Source organism: Notothenia rossii (assembly GCF_949606895.1).
Source record: "Notothenia rossii genome assembly, chromosome: 9".
Classification (NCBI taxonomy): Eukaryota; Metazoa; Chordata; class Actinopteri; order Perciformes; family Nototheniidae; genus Notothenia; species Notothenia rossii.
Window position 1 is genome coordinate 54,648,269 of NC_136907.1, and position 21,971 is coordinate 54,670,239.

Consider the following 21,971-nt stretch of genomic DNA (forward strand, 5'->3'; position numbering starts at 1 on the left):
GCCTGTATGATTTACCGTTCCTGTTTCTGGCCCTGTTAAGGCTTTGTTGTTGTGATGTTACCGTTGTCCCCGATCTCATCAGTTATTCTGATGTGTGCGTTGTTATAATGACTGTTATAAGTAATGGGAAAAACTATATCAAAATAGGACCCATGGTAAATAACATATACTTTAAACGTAGTTGGACATTTTTGGAATTTAGCTTGTTTTCTTTCGTTCAAAGTGTAAGCATACAAACTGTGACAGTGAGGAAGGCAAACAAATCAACTGAAGGGCTCGTGATTATTCACTACAATAATTTGCTGTCTGTCAATGGACTCGTATAGTGTAGAAATTATTTAAAACAATCATATAGTCCAACTAATGATCATAACAGGCACATGCTAGCTTGAATTTCTCTGAATTTATTTTGAATACATTTCACTTCAAACTTCATTTTGCAATAAAGTATATTATCTGACAAGACAATACACTAGTTCCTTGACTAATTATATAATATTAAGTATTTATTTACTATTTTATTAGTAAATATGCTATACTGTGATATATATTGTTATCGAGACAAGGAATTACCAATATCAGGATAAAAGATAGCTATTTTGACCAGCACCTCAAAAGCCTCTTGACTCATTTGATTGTGTGTAGGTTAAACAAACAGGAAACAAGTTGAAAGAAAAACAGTTAAAAACAATAATAAGCTAAGAAACCAAACCGCTGTAGCTTCGTATTTAAAAATAGTATCGATCTTTTAAAGCAGCCTCTGCAATAAGGTGAATAAGCATATTTACCAAAATGACAAACTATTGCCTTAAATAGCTAACATCGTGCCACCGGGCTGCCACCTTCATCATCATCATCAGTGTAGTAATCCCTATCATTCAAAAACATCATCCCCGCAGTCATCATTATTATCTCCTCTGAAAGTCTGCAGCTTTTTTTGTCACATCTCTTAGGAATTACCATAAGATCAAGCCTGGCAAGTGAAAGCCATCAAATTCCACAGAGAGTGGGGGGGAGGAACATTTTACCTTGGTGGGCACCTTGACAGCGAAGAGATACAGTCTCCATGTTGCCAGGACCTGAGGGGGAGAACACATTCATGTTTCTGTCACAGAGCAGGAAACACAAAAAATGCAAATGGCAGCAGAAAATAGCACGGCACAAACAACCCCATAAAAGCGAGCAAATTATGTTCCGCGGCTCGTCCCGAGGACTCGTAAGTCATGCTAAGCACCGCCGACATTAGCCGGGTAATGATGATGGCGTGTGGGAAAGAAATATTACGAGCTAGATTGAGAGTCAGATGACGGTGTCCGATTTAAGTTGTATTGATGGAACCAAGTAGCACTTACTCAACATATGCCTGATTGGAAGGAAGCAAATCGATAAAAGGGAAGAACAAATATAGGAGGGAAGAGGTGAGCTTTTGCTAATAGAAATACCATTTTAAGGGGGTCCAGGGTAAAGTAAGAGACAGAAAATATGAATATATTCGCATCTGCCTATGTAATTAATCTCATTCATAATTCAAAAATCCCCAATTAGCATACCCCATGCATGCACTGTGGATCTATATCGCTCCCTAACTCCTACTCAGATTCTTGGCCCTACTTTTTTGTTGTTGCATTCTGTCATTTCTCTTCATCTCCATTGAAAACTGTTCATTCTCCCCATCTTCTCGCTTAATCCCTAATCCCTCCATCTCCCAGTGTGCCTCTGTCTGGGTCTGCTCCCACCTCAACACCTCACTCCATCCCCTCTTGCCCTCTCTCCTCCCCCCCCCCCACAACAAACCCCCTTGTCTCCTTTCCCGTTTCAGTTTTTCTTTTTCTGCTCCGTCGCTTTCAATTCCTCAAGGCCTCTCTGTGCTGAATGGCTAATGGTGCCCTGCTGTGTGGCGTCGAGAGGAAGAAAGGGAAAAGAAACGCACAAAGAGAGAAGGGAGAGTTAGAGGAGGCGATGGAAGGACGGAGGAGACACCAGATTTCCCCCTCTTGATAATGAAGTCTTCAGATACTACACCTACTCCCTGAGAAGCTCGCCCTCGCAGATCAACCTACGTGTCTTAACTGTATAGACGTCCATAACAGACTCCCGCAGAGAGGAGACGGGGGAGAAGGAGAGGAAAAAAGGGAGGAGACGGAACGATACCTCCATCGAGAGAGTAAGATCTCCGCACTAAGCCGGTTGGAGGGGCCTTTTCGCAGGAGATTGTTAGTCCAATCAAAACGCCTTGACAAGTTTGAAAACTCTGTTACATAAATCCAGGAAGGAGCGTAGTGGGACCTCGAGGCAGCGCAGAACAGAGGAGCAGGGGGGGAGGTGGGAAGAAACAATTAAAGACAGAAGCATCTTCTTGCTTCACAAGCCTCGCAAGCTGACAGATGATCTCATAATGTTAACAGAGGCATCAATAATGCAAGCTCTCTGACGGGTGCACACTTCATCCTTTGATGCTGAACAAGCGCAGGGTTTGTCCTCTCTCGATATATCATTTACAGACCATTGAGGTATCAGAACAGTCAATACTCGAGGCAGTTATTTTTCACTCGGATGGGGTTTGTGCAGAAATGAAGAATCATATCTAGGGGAGTGCAATTCAATATATGAGGTGAAACAAATGTCTCCCTTTCCAAATAAAAATGTCACTTCGCTACAAACTCCCTGCGCTCCATTGCCCCCAATAATATGAAGGGCAGGATCAATGCTGTGAGTAGGCTCCTCATTTTTACAGCGTGTCTACACAAGAGTGCTGATCCATACGCTCTGTGTTATACTGATGTGCGATATCATTTAATATGTTTTACCACTCACATCCATGAATGTATGCGTGGCTCTTATTTTGTCATTAGGGTCCAAGCACCATTAAATAGACCCTCCAGAAAAACGTGATTTTGCGATCGCAGAATTTACCGCATAATCAGCAAAATGGCGCAGATTTTTAAAAGGCCGCATATTTATCAAAAGGCCGCATAATCCCCGCATTTTTCCACACAAAGTTGAGAGAGAAAAAAGTGAACTCGTCTTGACGTGACGTCATCAGCTCGCGCATCACAGAATGTAAACAACAGTGTATAGATTGAACGTGTGGAGCTCACACGATAGAGAAAACACCAAGATTAAAAAATCTAATCCATCTCATTTACCGACGAACATTTCTACTAAAGACCGGGCAAAAAGTGGGGGGAAACTATTCTGCACCCCGTGCATCTGTGTGTTGGAGCATAAGAGAAAATCGACGGTGACGACCCACTTTGATTCATTCAAACATTCGAAAATGCTTTCTGCTGCTGCGGACAAGAAAGCCAAACAACTCACGTTCACCGAGGCATCAACCTCCAAAACCCTTTCGAGGGCTACAAGAAACCAAGTGAGTAGCCTACAAGATTGAAGCTGGTCAGATAACGAACGAGTAAATGTAAAACAGAATGAGGTGGAGAAGTGTGTGTGTGTGTGGGGGGGGGGATTTGTGTGTGTGTGTGTGTGTGTGTGTGTGTGTGTGTGTGTGTGTGTGTGTGTGTGTGTGTGTGTGTGTGTGTGTGTGTGTGTGTGTGTGTGTGTGTGTGTGATTAAAATAGCCCAATTGCTTTTACAATAAATAAACATTGAATGCGTTTAATTGAATAGTAAAGGGGTTTAACGTTAGTGGCAGGTTGTGTGTGAGAGAGAATAAATAAGACAGCCCAATATTTAAAAAAATTGTTATTCTTTTTTCCCGCATATTTAGCATATTTCGCAACTTTCCGAATATTTCGCAACTTCGCGCAATTTCACCGCATAAAATCACATAAAAACCCCGCATGTTTAATAAAAAAAATCAAGGAATTTAGCCCGCATAATCAAGGATTTTTGCCCGCGTTTTTCTGGAGGGTCTAATTAAAGTCGGGTCGAATTACCTTTTTTGAAAATTGCAGGAATCATTATTCTTTTGTTTACAAATTAAAAGCATCGAGGCCCAAAGAATGCTCCAAACATCTCCAATAAAATGGTTCTTCTTAATCGGGCAAATCTATGGCTGGTTTCAAAAGACCAATTAAATCACTAGTTTCAATCCGCCAATCAGAAGGTTACTTTGAATTCGGCAATCGAGGGGTAATTTCAGTCTGCCACTCAGAGGCTTCATTTCAATGGGCCAATCAAAGAGCACGTCTTTATTGGCAAATCAAATGTTTTGTTGCGATTGGCTAAACAACAGCCCAATCAAATGGCATATTTCGATCAGCCAATCAGAGGGATTGTTTGAATCATCCAATTAAATGGCTTTTTCAAATGCTGTGTTAAAGTGCGTCCTTTTTGGTGAAGATACAGGCAATGTAAGGTGACAAAACTGTCAGCCTTTGTCCTAATAAGGGTTTGGTGTATCTGGTTTTCCAAAATAAAACAAAGTCTCTCTCTGAAGCAACCAATCCAGCCAATTGTATAATTTGGAAAATTAACCTGCTCTTAATATTAAAATGGGCACAAATAGCTAAATTAAGCCCCACTAGCCACAGCCAAAATCCTGGCAACCTTCTCCTCCACAGATCAATCGAAAAATCCTAAAAGCCCGTCAAAAGATTCACTTTCTGCCTGGGAAATCTTCCAAGATGAGATTGTCGACTTTTTTTGACCAGGTCAGCCAAGAAAAGACGGTGAGTGGCAATCTCAAAAATGTATGAGGAAGTGTCGAATGAAGGTGTGGGTAAAGATGATGCAATGGGAAGGGACTCTGGTGCCCTTGCTGTGACAGCACAGCAATAGTTCAAAGAGCCAGCCAGCCGGCCCCTCCAGCGGGCCGCGAGGGCAGGATGGCAGTGTGTTGTGAACGAAAAAAAATAAAATGTATCTCTTTCCGGTTGTGTGTGTGTTCACGTGCACACGCATCTGAGAGGGCAGAGGGCGGGGGGCTTATATTAATCATAAGCTGTCAGGCTCTGGGTCTTGCACTTCAAACGAGATGGTGCAAATCAAAGTGTGTCTCTGGGTCGTGTGTGTGTGTGTGTGTGTGTGTGTGTGTGTGTGTGGCAGGGCTGCCTCGGAGGGAACAAGCTGAGGATCAGTGCCGGATTTGAACGCCTGCAGTATTTTTGGGTCGACCACAAGGGCATTTTAAAAACACACACAACACACACACAGAATAAGAAACATTCCGATACAAACATTACCATGAGTCCGGCCTGATAGTAGGATACACACAAACACTCAGTTTGGACTCTTATGCACATATGATGCAGAATAGCCCGCTAAGCTGGCTTTGGACTCCTCTCGCTGTCACACACACTCGCAGTCGGCCATCATCACTCAAGTGAACTCAGCATCACAAGAGCCCAACCCTGCCATCAGTCAATCTGTCAGCTTACATGCATGTGCGTGTGCGTGCGTGCGTGCGTGCGCGCATGTGTGTGTCAGAAGGTTTGAAAGCACTGCCCCTGGTCCTGCTTTCTAAGTGGACTTGAGAGTGGCTGTAAGAGAGAAAGAACGAGGATGAAGCCAAATGAGAGGAAAGAAATGCAAAACTCCACATCTTTGTTCCAAATATTCTCCTAAAACGTACCATTCCAATGGGTCTAAATCAAAGAAATGGCAAAAAGAGAATAGTCTGAAAAACCCAAAGCACCTCCTTAAAAAAAAGAACATAGGGAAAAGGAGACGGATAATGGAAAGGGTTTTTACTATAGATGGAAGTAAGAGATGAGAGTGTATAAAAAGCAGAGAATGGGCTGAAGAGTGGCCAAGATTGGGTGAATGGGCTGCGAGGAGAAAAAAGAAGGGGAGGGGGGGGAAATGTGAGAAAGTGGGATGAGAGAGAAAAGCTGTGGGTGTGGGAGAGGCCAAATGGATGATGGGAGAGATGAGGACAATGAGATTAAGGGGGAAAAGGAAGATATAAATAGAGGAATAGAGGTACTTGGAGATGCCTCTCAGGCCTCACAACAAACACACTTTCAGTCTCCCTCTTTCTCCTGGGGGAGGAGAAAAGGTCAGCAGCCACACTCCATAGCCTCTGCCATAGGCTACCAACATATGTTATGATAATCAAAAGAAAGCTCAGTCCTAATTACAAAGCAGAGCAGAGCCGCACGTCAGATGGAAAATCACCGACACTTGCTTCGTAAAACGACTCCACTCTGAGCACCTTGCGATGAAAAGCTATTAAAGCAATACGCCAATGATGGTGGTGTTGGTTGCCGAAATAAAGACGAGGCTAAAAGAACCCAAGATTCTGCTGCTAGCGCAAGCCGTCAGTGCTTTACTGCTTTGCTCGGCTTCCTTTCACAGTCCACCGCGCAGCTGGAGTCTCTCTGCAACAAAGCGTCTTCTGGAGATGAAAGCGAAAGGCCCAGTTTCACCATTCAAAATTCAGATGTAGATTATATAATTCAGTGTGGTTCAGTCTTTTGCTTTGAAGTCTGTTTACATTCATTTTTGTAGCTTAAAAAGCAACAAAGGCAGCCTCAATTTTAGTGATGAAGAATTTATGGTACAACAATCTTGAGCAGGAATCAGGACTGGGACCTGAAGACCAATATATTTTTTGTATGGTTTGTATGTCCATCCTATATGTCAGAAAAAGGACCTCTGGGAGTCTTTTAGGTTCAAATGTACACATTTAAGCTGATTAGTCACATTCTCTGTCATTTGGAAATGGATCGAAAGATGGATGCACTTTGATGATCTCGAATTGGGAAATTAGGGAAAACAAGAAGTAAAAAATACACCGTAAAAGGCATTCATTAACCTCTACAGAGTAGATACACAATATAGAATCAAATTAAAAAAGTTATAATACCCTATAATAGGGCCGCCGGATAACAGTGTTTAGCCTTGGTCAACTCTGTATCTCTAATAAAAGGCACTCTGACCCCCAAAAAAAGATATTAGCTGTTATATACCGAACTACCACAACATTAACATCTATTTAAACATTACAAGTGTGCACATTTGTTGCAGTTTTTGAAATACAATTAGGTGGTACGAGTTTGAAAATGTACACATTCTGGACTGTTATTGAAAAAAGCTAAACAAAGTAGAGTCTGATTTAAAAAAAGAAAGGAAGAAACTAAAAAAACTATAAAGCTGAGAGTAAATGCAGCAAAGCAGGTCCGATTAGACTGTTATTGAATGACAAGAGGCAAGAGCCATGAGAAAGTAGATGGAGATACAAATGGATTAAGCTTGATAGCGTAGGTGGAATTGTGCAGGTACACAAGTTTGGCTGAATTCATATGTGGAACTTATTGAAGCTAAAGCGCTGACAGTTATAATAAGCTTCATTGCTGCTGTTTTCAGTGAACACAGCACAGAGCTCTCCTTTCTTTGTGGTTTGGTTTTGTTACTGTTGGCTCTTCTTCTGGTCATAGCTACTCCGGCCCTGTATGGCTATGGGTGCGTTTCACTTCGGTTAAATGGATTCCTTGCGTCCCTCACGTGCGAATTCCCCGGAGGATGGTCTGGTAGTTGCTCAATTGTTGCTCCTCCGTTATCGCTCCTCGATCCTCCGGCACAAATAAGGCCACTGGGACGCTACTCAAGATGGCGCAGACAAATCAACTTCCGGTGATACCGAGACCATGGAGCGAGGAAATGCAAAATAAGAGAAGTGAAACGCACCCCGAGTCATACCCATTAGAGAGAGAGAGAGAGAGAGAGAGAGAGAGAGAGAGAGAGAGAGAGAGAGAGAGAGAGAGAATCCAATATAAAAAGACAAGATAGCACAGGTTATTATTCCTTATAAAACAGACAAGTCAAATCAAGCAATCTGATTGGTTCTTAGCCGTGATATACTGAGTGTATACCACGGGTAGAATTGTAAGTTACTTTTCACAACAAGTCAGTATCCCTCCGCGTCTAAGAAAAACAGTATACCGTTGGGCTGAAAAGCAAACTGCCTGCAGTTTGCTTTTCAAACTGGAACAAGAAAGCAGCGGAGAAGTAACGGGGCAGAAACCCTCCATTTTACGCAGCGATCCAGACATAGACATCAAACGGCAAAACATATTCAGTGTGCAGTTCCTTTGGCATTAGGGCAGGGATATCTAGACAATTTCCAAGGTTTGACATAATGAATTGTGCTACTTTTAAAGCAAGCAACGATGTTTTCAAATCTGTAATCAAAGAGGTCCGCAAAAACACTATCGACCAATCAGATTGCTTGATTTGACGTTTTATAAATATATTTGCATTTCTTCCGTTACGACGGAAAAATGTAAGATTAACTTCGACCTAGGTCTTACTATGGAGGAGTGGATTGAGCAGTGCCTATCTCCAGAAAAAAAAAAGCACCTAACGACGACATGCAGAGCTACGTGAAGAGAAGGTAGACCAACTGGAAAAGTACCACCATTCAAAAGCTTTCTGATGCGGGTCTTGAAACAAAGCAGAGAAATTATGACCGTTAGTGGCCACAGGTGCGAAAGCTCTCTCCAGAGCTACTGGAATCCGAATCTCGGGGACCGGAGAAAGTGGAGCAATATTCTCGCCACGCCAAGCAACAGCCTAGAACAACCTCAACCTATACAAGTGACAACGTAAGCCATGCTACTGATGCTGGACAGTTTGTCAGTGGCTGCACAATAAACGGCAACACACATTAATGTCAATAAAGAGCCAAATAATGGATCAACGCTCTGTCTAATATGTTCGCTAGCTGTTAATGTTGTTGCATAGCAACCACCTCGCACTATGTTTTGTGCAGAAGGCAACGGAGAGACTTTTATTTTGAACATCATTATTTACTAATAAAAACTATTTAAATTAGAGTGTGTATTTTTCTTTCATATTGCCACACTTGGTAACCGTTCGCGTCGGGCCGAACCACGCCCCTTAGCTGTGATATAATGAGCATATACGACGGCCTGTCGTGAGCTATTGCTTAATTATTACAAGGCTTAGTTGAATACTCGATTCTGATTGGTGAATTCAGAACACGTGACACGTTGTGAATACCGAACAGACAGACCGCTGTCAAGCACTTATTGACTGTTGTTAATGACGCTCACATCTGCACAAACAAGTCCGTTCGACTTAACTGTATACAGTTTGGCCGAAAAGAAAACTGCATGCAGTTTGCTTTTCTAACTGACAAGACAAGAGCGACAAGAAAACAGCGGAGAAGTAACGGGCAGAAACCCTCCTTTTTACGCAGGGGTCCAGACATAGACACCAAACGACAACACATATTCAGTTGCCAGTTACTTTGGCATTAGGGCAGGGATATCTAGATACTTTCCAAGGTTTGACATAATGAATTGTGCTACTTTTAAAGCAAGCAGCAATGTTTTCAAATCTGTAATCAAAAAGCTCCTCAAAAACACTATCGAAGCAGTTCCTGCCGTTGCTACGTTAGTTCAAACGGTAACAACGGACTATTTTTCTTAGCGGATGCATGTCAATTTAAATCAATACATACAACTATTTTTTAAATCAATAAAATCATTTTCTAAATCCATAAAAGCATTTCAATTAATATTGGGAGTCATAACGTTACTTTATTGAGAATGTGGCCATGTAATAAGCGGGATAATGTGCAGCGACACCTTCATGCCGATCTATATCCCTCCACTTCGCGTCGGGCTCCTGATCAGCCTGTCCGTGTTCTTTTCCCCATAATGACCGCGTCGCAGCACATTATCCCTTACATATCAGATGAAAGCTATAGTAAGTGCTTCATAAATAGCTCTCTTTAAGATAACGTTTCTTTAGGAAGAAGGCTACCTTGTGTTCTTTTACCTAGAGGAGCAAAGATTTGATGACACGTCTTCTTCAGATTTAAAAACGCTTTAATTCAAAGAGATCACTTAAAGAGAATATATGCTCATTTTCAGTTTCATATTTTGTGCTTTTACTGTGTCATGTTTACATGCTTCATTTTACTCATACTGCCTGTGCTGCATCACCTCTTTTCACCCTCTGTCCAGACCCTGTCTGCTCTGATTGGTTAGCTGGCCAAAACAGTTGGGACTGGTCAACCACATATAATTAGTCCCCTTAGCCTATCAAGTACAATATGTTGGATCTCTAGCCAATAGAAGAGCAAGTGTTACATAGTGATGTCATCATGTTACAGAAGTAGGAAAGGAGTCTAATCTAGGTACTTCAGACCATTAACATGCAAAAAAAACATATATAACACACAACTACAGGAAAGGGAAAACCCCAAAAAGCACAAAAAGCCCCTCTAAGTTATCCTTGACGGCACCTAGACTGCTAGAGATGCACCAATTGGAAGGATTGGCAGTTGATCGGCCTATTTGTCTCATATATACCCTATTTACTGACATTACCATTTAAATGATGATTGTTTAGCCTACTTGTTCTCCTATGTTTGTACTTTTATCAACAGAAGACTGATGTTTTTTAACCGGCTGAGTGGTACACCTTATGCTGAGTAACTATAAAGAATTAGGGCATAAAGTTGTTGTTTTTAAGAAGCAAAATTAGAAAATAATTCAGTTAAGGACAAGATTCTTACAGTTGAGTTACGGGAAGGGAGAAATCTCCAAGGAAGTTGTTGATGCTGAATTTTGACTACAAACATGAAGCAGCACCAATAAGCTTCATACTACTTTTATGTTTTAATATTTATTTAGTCCCGAATGGCTCAGTTGGCCCGTCCATGAATCTGCATTTGGCAATCTTTAAATTCATGTTGAATTTATTTATAATATTTAGCACAAAAACACGTTTATCTTAGGGGGGCTTCAACACTGTCAATTTGAGACTCTCAATCCAAATTTGAAATCATTCCATTTAAAAAAGCAACACAAGACGGATGCCTCGTTTGTAATTTACTGAGTAGATACAAGTAGATGTCGTGGAATGATATCATAATGTAAGAGCAATGGAATATCAATCCATTAAGATGTATGGTAGAAAGTCCAGAGAGCATTACATTAGCCTTTGTTGTTGTTTAATTTAGTTACGCACATTTTGAGCTGTGATACCTTGCAAGTAATGAGGGGAACGTTTCGAGCACTGGTTTTAAAGTATGCAAGAAAAAACTCAATTAGGCTTCCAAAAAAGTCTGAGGACTAGTGTGAATTGATGAAATACTGTGCATGTTCCATAGAGATGTATATTGGATGGTTTTACAAAAAGCAAATACTACTTTGGAAAACATAGAATAGTGTCTTGGGATTATAAAGTTTTACGAATAATTTTCAGCCAATCGGTTAAATGCAGGTGGACAAGTTTAACAGACACAATTCATCATAAATAATATTCCTGTCCTAAAAGATGTATTATATGGCAAATATAGAACAAAACAAGTCAGCAGTGGTTTGTAGGAAAAAACACAAAAAAGGGGATCAATCTTCCAAATTGTTATTACATTTTTTAGGTTGTACATAACTAAATATACATTTTATATTTATTTGTATGTATTATTTATAATTCTTTACATTATGTATGTATGTATTTTTAAAATGTATTTATATATATATGTATTTATTAGAAAGAAATTACATTTTGTAACATGTTGAAATCCTTAATATAGAGAATTCAAAAACCAACAAAGAATCATTATTTGTTATTATTTTTTTAATGAATAGCTTCATTATATAATGTTTTATGTGTCGAATAAGGCAACTTCCCAAAGTGAATTGTACATCTAAAAGTGATATAACAACTAAGAAAGAAATGTACACGCAACCACAACCCAGTCTTAAAACGCTGCTGCACGAACACAACCTCAAACCTCAGTCCGACCAGTCTTTTGAGCGGGACCTCTGCGTAACCTAAGAAGGAAATGAGCGTGTGAAGCGCCCGAGTGTGCTCGGGACTGTCAAAGAGGCGCAATCTCAGCCAGTAATAGGCCCATTATTAGGTGGGACCGACCGGAGTCAACGGAGGATGAAACGGAGCGACCAATCGGGATAAATAAGTGGCGGAAGACCCAAATGGGCAACTGGGGCATCACAACACATCCAAGAGGCCACCCCCCCCTCCTCTCATGCCTTCCTCCATTTCCCTTGTGGGGTTCCCTCCCCTCCTCTTCCATCACAAACCCCCCCCCCCCCCCCCCGATGTCCCTCCCTGTCTTTTTGCCTTTGAAGATGCTTTGTTTTCCAACTTGCCTCCAATCTTCAAACAGAGTGATCTAATAATGGCCGTAAGAGTTTGTATGCAGACAACTTTTCAGTGCACCATGTTTGTGATGCCTCATGCACATGTCAAACTGTACATGTGCGCGCGCGCGCGCGCGCGCGCGCATGCGTGCATGTGTGTGTGCATGCCCCGTGATGAAAACATGAATGTTGATGCTCCCACATGCATTGCCCTGGGTGCCATTTGGATGTCAAGCTGAGTCCCCGCTGCGTCTGAGACGGGTGCGGGGACCCCGCGTGTGGGCGTGCACGAGTATGTGTGTCAGCATGATGGCTGGTACAGTCAACACACACAGACAGCTGGATACCAGCCACCTCCAGAGGGGAAAGGAGGCAGAAAGAAAGAGCAAGATGTAGAACAAAGACACGTCAGTATTAACTTGATGTACCACATTAAAAACTCCACCAGTCCACAAAATACACACAGCAGAGGAATCGGGATGAAAGCTATGACGTTGCTCAGATTTAACCTGCAAAGTGTACTCCAAGCGTGACGCTGGGAACCACATGAAAGGGAAGGTAAAAAGTTTTTTGGGGCTCAGAAACATTATTTTCACCTCTCAACTGCTTATTAGAAAGCCATCCTAAAATACTCCTCTTCCTCCAACTACCATGTAGGACATTTTCATGCATGACAGAACATTAGTGCATGATATCCAGAGACCGAAAAAAGCTATTTACAAGCTCCCCTGTCTGTTCATCCTTCATATATACAAACAAATGTATCCATTAGAGTGAAAAGATTGCCTTTCAGAGGGGGAGACCTTGACAACGAGCTAATACGACTTCTCATATCTACCCCCCCCCCCCCCCCCTTCTTCGCCTCCCTTCCCTTGAAAGAATTTGGTGCAGCAGCCTGAGCGGCTAGGGCCCATTTGGATAGTAAAAAACTCTCGTAAGGCAGAGACCTAATTGAATTGCTTCTGATGGAAAGAGGAGCTCGATACCCTTTTACGGGTCTGAGTAAAGATGGAGGGAAGAGGAAAGGGCACGAAGGGTAGAGACGGAGAGAAAGTGAGAGGGCGGGGGTTGATGACGAGGAGGAGGATAATCGAGATGGACAGATAAGGAGGGAGGGAGAGAGGAAACAAAGAGAGATGACAAAAATAGAGGGGGGGTGCGGTAATGATGGAGATAGATGAAGGCGTGGTGGGGGAGAGGACACAACAGCACGGACGGAGAAGTACTGATTGTTTTATCCACTTATCAGATGCTTTTTTGTTGTCTTCAGAGGGCTAAATGAGCTAAATGTCGCACATAGTAACCGATCAGTCACTAATGTAGCTGACTAACTGATTCCTCAATAACAGAGGTGGCCTTGGCTCGCACAAGCTCCTTGAACACATCACATGCTGTCCACACACCCTCTGGCATACAAGCTCCTTCTTCAAATAAAACAATGTTCCTGCATGAACTGTCTGTCTGTCTGTCTGTCTGTCTGTCTGTCTGTCTGTCTGTCTGTCTGTCTGTCTGTCTGTCTGTGACACACACACACACACACACACACACACACACACACACACACACACACACACACACACACACACACACACACACACACACACACACACACACACACACACACACACACACACACACACACACACACACACACACACACACACACACACACACACACACACACACACACACACACACACACACACACACACACACACACACACACACACACACACACACACACACACACACACACGGCATTAAGGCCATGCTGCCACATCTAATAAACTCTCAGGATGGACTCAGTAGGCCATGTCCACTTCGCTCTGCTTAGGCAGCATCTGTCTTAAAGCCCGATTTTCCGTACGTCTGTTGTGTCCCGGGATGCATAATCTGTGACTTTCTAAAACATTTCCAATTTAGCAAAAATCCACTGTATTTTTCTGATCAAATACTTAACACAAGAGACGAGCATGACCATAAGACTAGACAAGCTACATCAGGCTATCTACTGGCACCTAAACCCAGGACAAATCTTCTGAAATCTTCTGTGTCTTATAGAGCTATAAAGGAATGGAACTCATTGCCAAACTACCTTGCTGAAATAGAGTCCAGAGCCTCTTTCAAGAAGAGATTGAAGGGCCATCTACTAATGACCATGTACACTTGTGAGCTGTGAACCCTAATTGAATTTGATCGCATGTTGTTGATGATATTGGTGATGTTGTTAATGATGTCAGGACTTATGTCCTAGATGTTGCTGTATTATTGTTGTATTATTGTTGTATTGTTTTAAGTGTCGGACCCCAGGAAGAGTAGCTTTTGTCGAAAGCAAAAGCTAATGGGGATCCTTCATAAACATAAACAGACTTCTTATGGCTCTTTCAATTTGTCGCAATTAACTGCCATTGATTTCCGTTTTGTCTGCAAGGAGCCGTTTCTGTTCCATATTCAACACCGAACGCAGCGGAAAAGTGATGTTGCTTTAACAATGACATCTTTCAGGTGACCTGGTCTGAGAGAAGAAGGGTGGGGGGTGTTGGGTATGAGGGTGTTGGCGTCTCTCACCAGAATCCTGTCCTCTGTCTTGCCGCTCCGGGTGTCCTGCTTGATGGCTCGCACAAACTTAATGGCCTGCTTGTCCAGCACCTTCCTGATGCCCTCTGGAGAAATGAGCAGAGGGGAGCAGGTTACATAATGTAAACCCATTACAGAATGAGATGTGCTGCCCTGAAATGCACAAAACTGTAGAACGATGGAAATACAATACACTTGAATGTGCAGCTGGGTGACATATGAGAGAAAAAAACGTGAATAAAAAGAGTTAGCAATAATAGAATTTATCTTTGATGTCCTGATGATGCTAATTATGATTTGTTAACCAAAGACCGTATACTGGGTGTTACCCAGTGGTCTTTGGGTTAGGGATTTGAAGCCTGAAGTTTTGCATTTTTAGCTCAAGATTCAAGGCTTTTATTGTCATTTTTAAATAGCTATAGTGTAGATATGTCAATGAAAGTCTTAGGTCACAGGCTCACCCAACAGTGCAACACAATAAAACAGATAAAATAATGCAAGTAAATAAAAATAAAATAGAATATAAATAGTGCAAGGAGAGTCTATATACAAGTAAGTGGAATATGATATAAAAGCACACGACGAAAAGTAAACAAACACTGAAATAATACAAAAAAAAACAAGGTTTGTAGAGGAGCCAAAGACACGGCAGCCATCATCACCGGCGCCATCTTGGTTTTTTGCCGTCGCCATTATGGTTTTGTGGGAACCAGAAGTGAAATGATAGGGTGGAGAAAGACACATATGTAGGTTACCAAGATGTTACAGTGAACCCTCATGAACTCAAAATACATTGCAAGTTCTAACAGAGCATAAACATAAATCAGTTTAAAAGGATGTACAAAAACACTTTGATGAAAAGATATAGTGATAGGTGATCTAAGATGAGAAATCCTTATAAATGTATGTATGAATGTAATTTTTGGTATATAAAATACGATAGTCGAAATGATTGAACAGACCATCAGCAGTTGAGTAAGGGGTGCATTTTCTTCCTCCTGCTCATTTTCAGACACTATTATAATTATTATTATTTTGTTAAATATATATATTTTAAATATATACATATTTTTGAATGTATAAATATTGTTTGACAATTTATATATTTTGTGCTGTACCAATTCTGTGTAACATTTTTTTTTTGTAATCTTTTTGAAATAAAGATGCAAATGAAAATAAAACACGACACCACCTAAAACATGTTGGCAACTTGCCAATCACAAGGGAGCTACGCCATAAATCATACCCTGCTTTTGAAACCAGTGATTGAGAACATAAACTAACTAGGAAAATGTGTGCTGTCGCAATACCAAAAATGTAGCTGAAACAATAAATCATGTGTTCTTCCAACATACAATCCATTATTACCATTTGCATACTGGATTTTGTTTTAGGAAGTTAAACAAGTAATAATGGACATCATTTTATATTGTTGGGAAAATTCTCCGGTACCGTTAGCTGTTAGCGCAGTTTTTCTAGCCAAACAGGACTCTGTTGCTCATTGCTAAAAGCTAACTTCAATTAGCTTTCCTCTTGCCCATTTGTTTACAATATAGCTATATTCTTCCTCAAACACATTTTCTACCGTTCCCAGGCAACAGTAGTTTGAGCCCTGAAGGTACAACAAAATACGACGGTTCCTACGTTACTGTCAAACACCAAGTGCCTGGAAGGAAATTAGACATTACCAATCGAATAAAAGGGCTCTCTAATAATATCTCACGGTATGTATCTACTTAGTTAATTCCTCTGTGTAAGGTCGCATCAGGACATAATACACATCACTTAAGTATAACAGGAAGTTAGTAACTCCTATTCAAAGAGAAGGAATATGAATGCAGATGCTCCCATATAGGGTATGAGGGGGGCATTGAATGGTTTGATGTGTGTATTAAAATGGCATCAAGCCTATGAAACAACCTTTACAAATCACCACATTACAACCCTAAGAACTCCTTTGGGAGATGTTGGGTGTTTAGTGTCAGAGAGGGCTCTCCACCTTCAATCAATTCACCAAGAATGGTTGGATTTCATATATGGTTTTCAGCAGCAGATACAACTTAAGATCAAAAATGTATGTGGTGAGTTCAACATGATAAATCCTTGCAATGAACAGCTAATTGAACATTTTTCATTATTAAAAACTGTTTTGTATTTTTTCAATAACTAATTCATCATTTGAGTAAAAAGCAAATGTTACACAGCCTTTCAGATATAAACACTGGCTGGTTTGCTGGCTTCTTGCTTTATATGATAGTATAAAGGATCTCACAAACGTCATAAACAAAACAATCAAGCAGTAATCAAGAGACTTAAGGCAATAATTGTTAACTGCAGTTAAAACAAGTCAGTCACCCATCTCTTAGGAATATTTAGTTGCTGAAGACAATAAAGATTTAGATGGAAGGAGATAAAGATGGGAGCTTACGCGTAATAGAACCATTAAAATCTGCTTCTTACCCACATTAACAGATACACATTTACGATTTAACACACATTACATTTAAAAAACTCAACCAATAATCAGAGGCTGATTTGCACAGTGGGTAACCCATACGAATATAAAAAGAGATTTCTCCTGTTTTGCTGCATCAGGTGTATACTTTTGTTTAAAAAACATTTACTTTTCTTACAATTTGTTACGCATCTTCACAAAGTGCTATTACAGTCACTTTCCGTAGCAAAGTAAGCAGAGTGTTAACATTTGATTATGGACCCTTTTTGGACCTGCTCCTATGGAAATGAATCAGTGGTTGTTGACGCTAATGACGCTGCTGTCTTGTTTCTGCTTTGTCTCGGAGTTTAGGGACACACTGTTGGATTGTTCCTTCAATGAAAGCTGCTCAGGGTTGAATAATCACACACACACACACACACACACACACACACACACACACACACACACACACACACACACACACACACACACACACACACACACACACACACACACACACACACACACACACACACACACACACACACACACACACACACACACACACACACACACACACACACACACACACACACACGCTATTTTTAGCCTCAGAGAAAAGAAAGCAGCAGCCCGGTTCATTTCAATGGAACAGACCACAAGATGCAGAGCTGCAATCTTTAGGGGCTTCCACACCCCCCCCCCGACACATGGCCCTGCTGAAGCTCACTGAACTGCACCGGAGGCCTGCTCCATCTGCACCTCCTCCACAACAAACGAGACAAAACAACCTGCTATTCACAGACACAATGTCAACTTAGATCCCCGGCCTGCAAAAGCGCACATATGCCCGCAAGCTGTGGGATATTCACGAGCAGGGGGGGGGCCTCTGCTAAATACGAGCGGAGCAGATGGAGATGCAGCGCTGTGTCACTATCTCCCAGCTCTCTAACAGTGCTGCATGATTCTCACTTTTCCACATCCGGCAACAGCCATGAACTTGGCTCTGGCACTTGAGTGAGCAGGAGCCAATGCAGGGAGGATGAGGGGGGGGGGGGGGGGAGCACACCTGCAGATCGAAGGAAGGATCAGCGGAAGACAAACAGAGAGATATTGACGTTAAGCTGGGTAAGACCCAATCACTTAAACCCCTTTTAACACACTCTGAGGTGCCCCCGAGGTATGGTAGTGTGACCCTGCAATCTGCTCCCAAAGTGGTGAAGATAATGGGAATAGAGGATTCGAATGAAACCCTCTTTATATTTCACACACATGTACACCTCAGAGGACATACTTTCAGGGACTTGAACCATCGACCTTTTGGTTCCCAAGCCAAGACCCTACAGCCCCCCTTTCATATCAATTCCTAGTCATATCCCCACTTCCTTTCTTGACACTTTGATGAATCTGCTTACTAACACCTCCACCCCCCCTTCCCCATCTTGTCCTCCACTGGCAGGTGTGATAATGGCTTAAAGCCAGGCCAGACAGACGGGGCTTGACCAGGGTTGAGCTGGTAAACAGCGGGATTTAACTCACCGCGTCTGGATAATTAGCAGTGAAGGACACACACCTTCTGTAACACCACAACATCCAAACATGTTAAGTGCGTTTTCATGTGTGTGTGTGTGTGTGTGTGTGCCCATAATAATTTGTACCATAGTGTACATAGTACGTACCATGGTACTACCATGGTACCTCAGATGTTACCATGATGCATACCATGGTATAACCCTGGTACATACCGTTGTACCACAGCTGTTACCATGGTACGTACCATGGTACCTCCGATACTATAGTACATGCCGTGGTACCTCAGATAACTGGTACTCCATAGAGTATTCAAATGGTACTACAGACATTACCATGGTATGTATCATGATAATCACTCAAGTCCCATTGTATGCATTTTTTTTTCTTTCTTTTTTTTTTTTTAAATGTGAATGCAAGTCTTATACCTTGTTTAGTATTTTTCATTGTTGGTTTTAGTTGGTTTCACTTTAGGTAACATATATTTTCATCTTCTTTTTCAACACATCTTCACACAAAATAGCCAAAGAATTACACTTTAGATAAAGATGTTCTCAATGTTGTTATTGAATGAGACAATTGAGTTCATATAGCGCTTCAATGTGGCGTTTTACTCACATATTTAGAAATATCCATACAGATTTACCCAGTCACAGACACAAATACACGTGCATTACAAAATACAGTTAATGATCAAACAGTGAGTTTAAAAAAAACAATAATAGCATAAATAAAAACACATTTAAATCATCATATATGTGCAGACAAATTGAGTCTCAACAGTTTGTGCTAGCCCTCAACATTTAACTTGTCTCAAACCAAGGCATTTTCATCACATATAGCTTACCCCCATGTTCAATTGCAATACATTTAGCTATGATGTCCTCACATGTCAATACACAAAATTCATTGGAGATCTTTACTTTTACAAGAAATTTTGCAACACCAGTTTGTCTTTCTGGAACAAAGTGGACATGCACAAATTATACCATTTCATGGTTTGGACCTTCCCCTCCGTCCTCTGATGACCCTCCAGACTGAGAGACAGCAAAAGGCTATAAGATAAGATGGATCTTTATAGGGAACAGGTGTTAGCATGCAGCAACAAAATATATTTAAATGTGAAGGTAGCATTGCGGGTGAAAGTATGTGCATACAGTGAAAATAATGTTAACTATAAGTTATAAAATAACTCCTGATACATTTTGTTAAATATTTGTAACCCAACTTCTTTTGTGTCAGATAAATCTGTATTCTTATCATCATAGAAAACTTTGTTGTCTCTTACTGCTACCTGTAATGTAGCAAAGGTCATGGATTTTAACAGAATACATTTTTTTTTTTAATAAGTAAAACAATCCTTGCATGTTTATGTTGTACCATTTCATGTTGTTGATCTGTTCCATCGTTGTCTGCAGCCATCTCTACTTCATTGTCACTCTGAGAGACAGAAAAGTTGAAATCAAATTAATTCAATAAAAAAAGAGGGGCTATTCCTGAGACAGGCATCATAAAAAGAGCATTCAAACAGGATACAAAGACAGTACATGACGGACGAACGATGACCTTGTGGCAATGCACAGTGGCAATGCATTAAAAAAAAAATCAGTGACCAAGTAGTTAACTTAACTAGTAGTAGTCATAGTTAAGTCCACCAGTGAGTCCAATTTCTTAAGTCTGTGGATCAGTCAATGCAAAAAACTACCATTTCATGATGTGGAACCTCCCCTTTGTCATCTGATGTCCCGCCAGAATGGTGATCAGCCTGAGTTAAAGCAAAAGGCTAAACAATAACTATCCTGATAATATGATTTTAATGAATCTAACACAACCTCATTGTCACTGTAATACATTATACTCTCACCCACCATTCGATCTTCATTTGAAGCTTCATCACTGGATGAGTCATAGTCTGTAAATTTATCAAATCACACAGCTGTTACACATACATTTATACACACATTGATTGTGGGCATTTTAATTTGGCATCTCAGCAAAAAGCTAGGGTTGGTTTATACTGTATATGTCTCAGCTTTTTTAGAGTCAATATTGATTTTATATGTTTTATAACGTAATTTACATATTGCCCTACTGCTATCAAAATAGGAATAATAGCAGTATACTGTACACGAAGTGAATCTATACATGTAGGCCTACATCTAAAAAACGTTTCAAAATGTTGAAGTATACTCTGCTATAATTCGTTGAATACAGTAATGTGAGACAAAAACCACCAAATGAAATACGTCTTATATTGGCAGTTCATCCTGTTCGTCCAATATGAAGAGAAAACCCGTCCTTACCTGTCAGTTGTGCCTCCATAGGGGTCCTCCGGTATCTTTTTGTAGTCCTGGGAATATCTACCTAAATCTGACAAATATCTTTTGTACATTCTCAGGTTTTCTATCTTTTTGTGAATGAGAATCAAAATTAAAGAACTTTTTCCAGGCACGGATTATTCTGCCGCTGAGGGTAGCTGGCGAGTGGTGACGCGCGCGTGCCCAACTTTCGCCTCGCACTTCCCGCTTCTCTAGCATTTCTAGGATACAGACCGCAGTGCCAACTGCAATCTCCGGATTGTAATCACTTTGTTGCCACTACTTAGAGCTACTTTTGAACACAAAAATGTACGGGTTCTATGAATTTAGCAATGATATAATCGAAGTTGGCCGGTTAAATTTAATTGAGGGGGAGTACGATCCTGAATTGGACAAGGAGTATCTTGTCTGGTGGCCCCAAAATGGGAAAAAAGTGGCTTGGACTGCGAAAGTGTTATCAACTGGCGGTACGTTTGCATATTTAAATAGATCATACATGTATAGCTTTTCATTATTATTATTATTAACAGTTGTTAGGCCTATGTTTTATTTGTTAATATATAGCAGTGGTGGCTGGTCAATAGAGGTGCTATGGAAAGTTTTATATTTATAATAAGTACAATACTGTTTAGTATATCAAATCTAAACCGTTATATGTTTCATTAGAATCATTACCCTCTCTCGTCTGGGAATTAAGCACCCCAGCGCAGCAGCAGCCAACTGCTGACCGTTGCTACCCGAAAAATATGGCAGCACATTTCAGCCAATCAGCGTCCTCAGATCTGTTAAATGAAAGGCGCTCTATAATCCGTTCTAAAGTTTTTATTAAAAATAAAAAATAGCGTTTATTATCAAACAAAGTGTCGCCCATTGGAAACAGTAATTAGTAAAAATATAAATTATATTCTTCACAAAGATTATATAAAAAGAGCAGCCCTCCATAGTTCATTATCCTTCAGGTATAGCTCTCAGTTTCAAAAAGGTTGCAGACCCCTGGTATAAAATATGCCCCATCCCCCCCATCTTCCACAGCCCCACCTAAAATATGTTACACCAGCTGCCACT

General features: G+C 40.9%; 1 protein-coding gene across 6 annotated transcripts in view; it reads right to left on the reverse strand.

The window, feature by feature from the left end:
• Positions 1-21,971, reverse strand: part of carmil3 (capping protein regulator and myosin 1 linker 3) — a 147,982-nt gene that overhangs the window by 93,440 nt on the left and 32,571 nt on the right. For all 6 annotated transcript variants that reach the window (XM_079651797.1, XM_079651796.1, XM_079651798.1 and 3 more), the window contains 2 exons: positions 14,613-14,707; positions 1,029-1,079 (listed from right to left, as the gene is read on the reverse strand). In XM_079651797.1, coding sequence (XP_079507923.1) covers positions 1,029-1,079; positions 14,613-14,707 — 146 coding nt within the window. The remainder of the gene's footprint in view (positions 1-1,028; positions 1,080-14,612; positions 14,708-21,971) is intronic.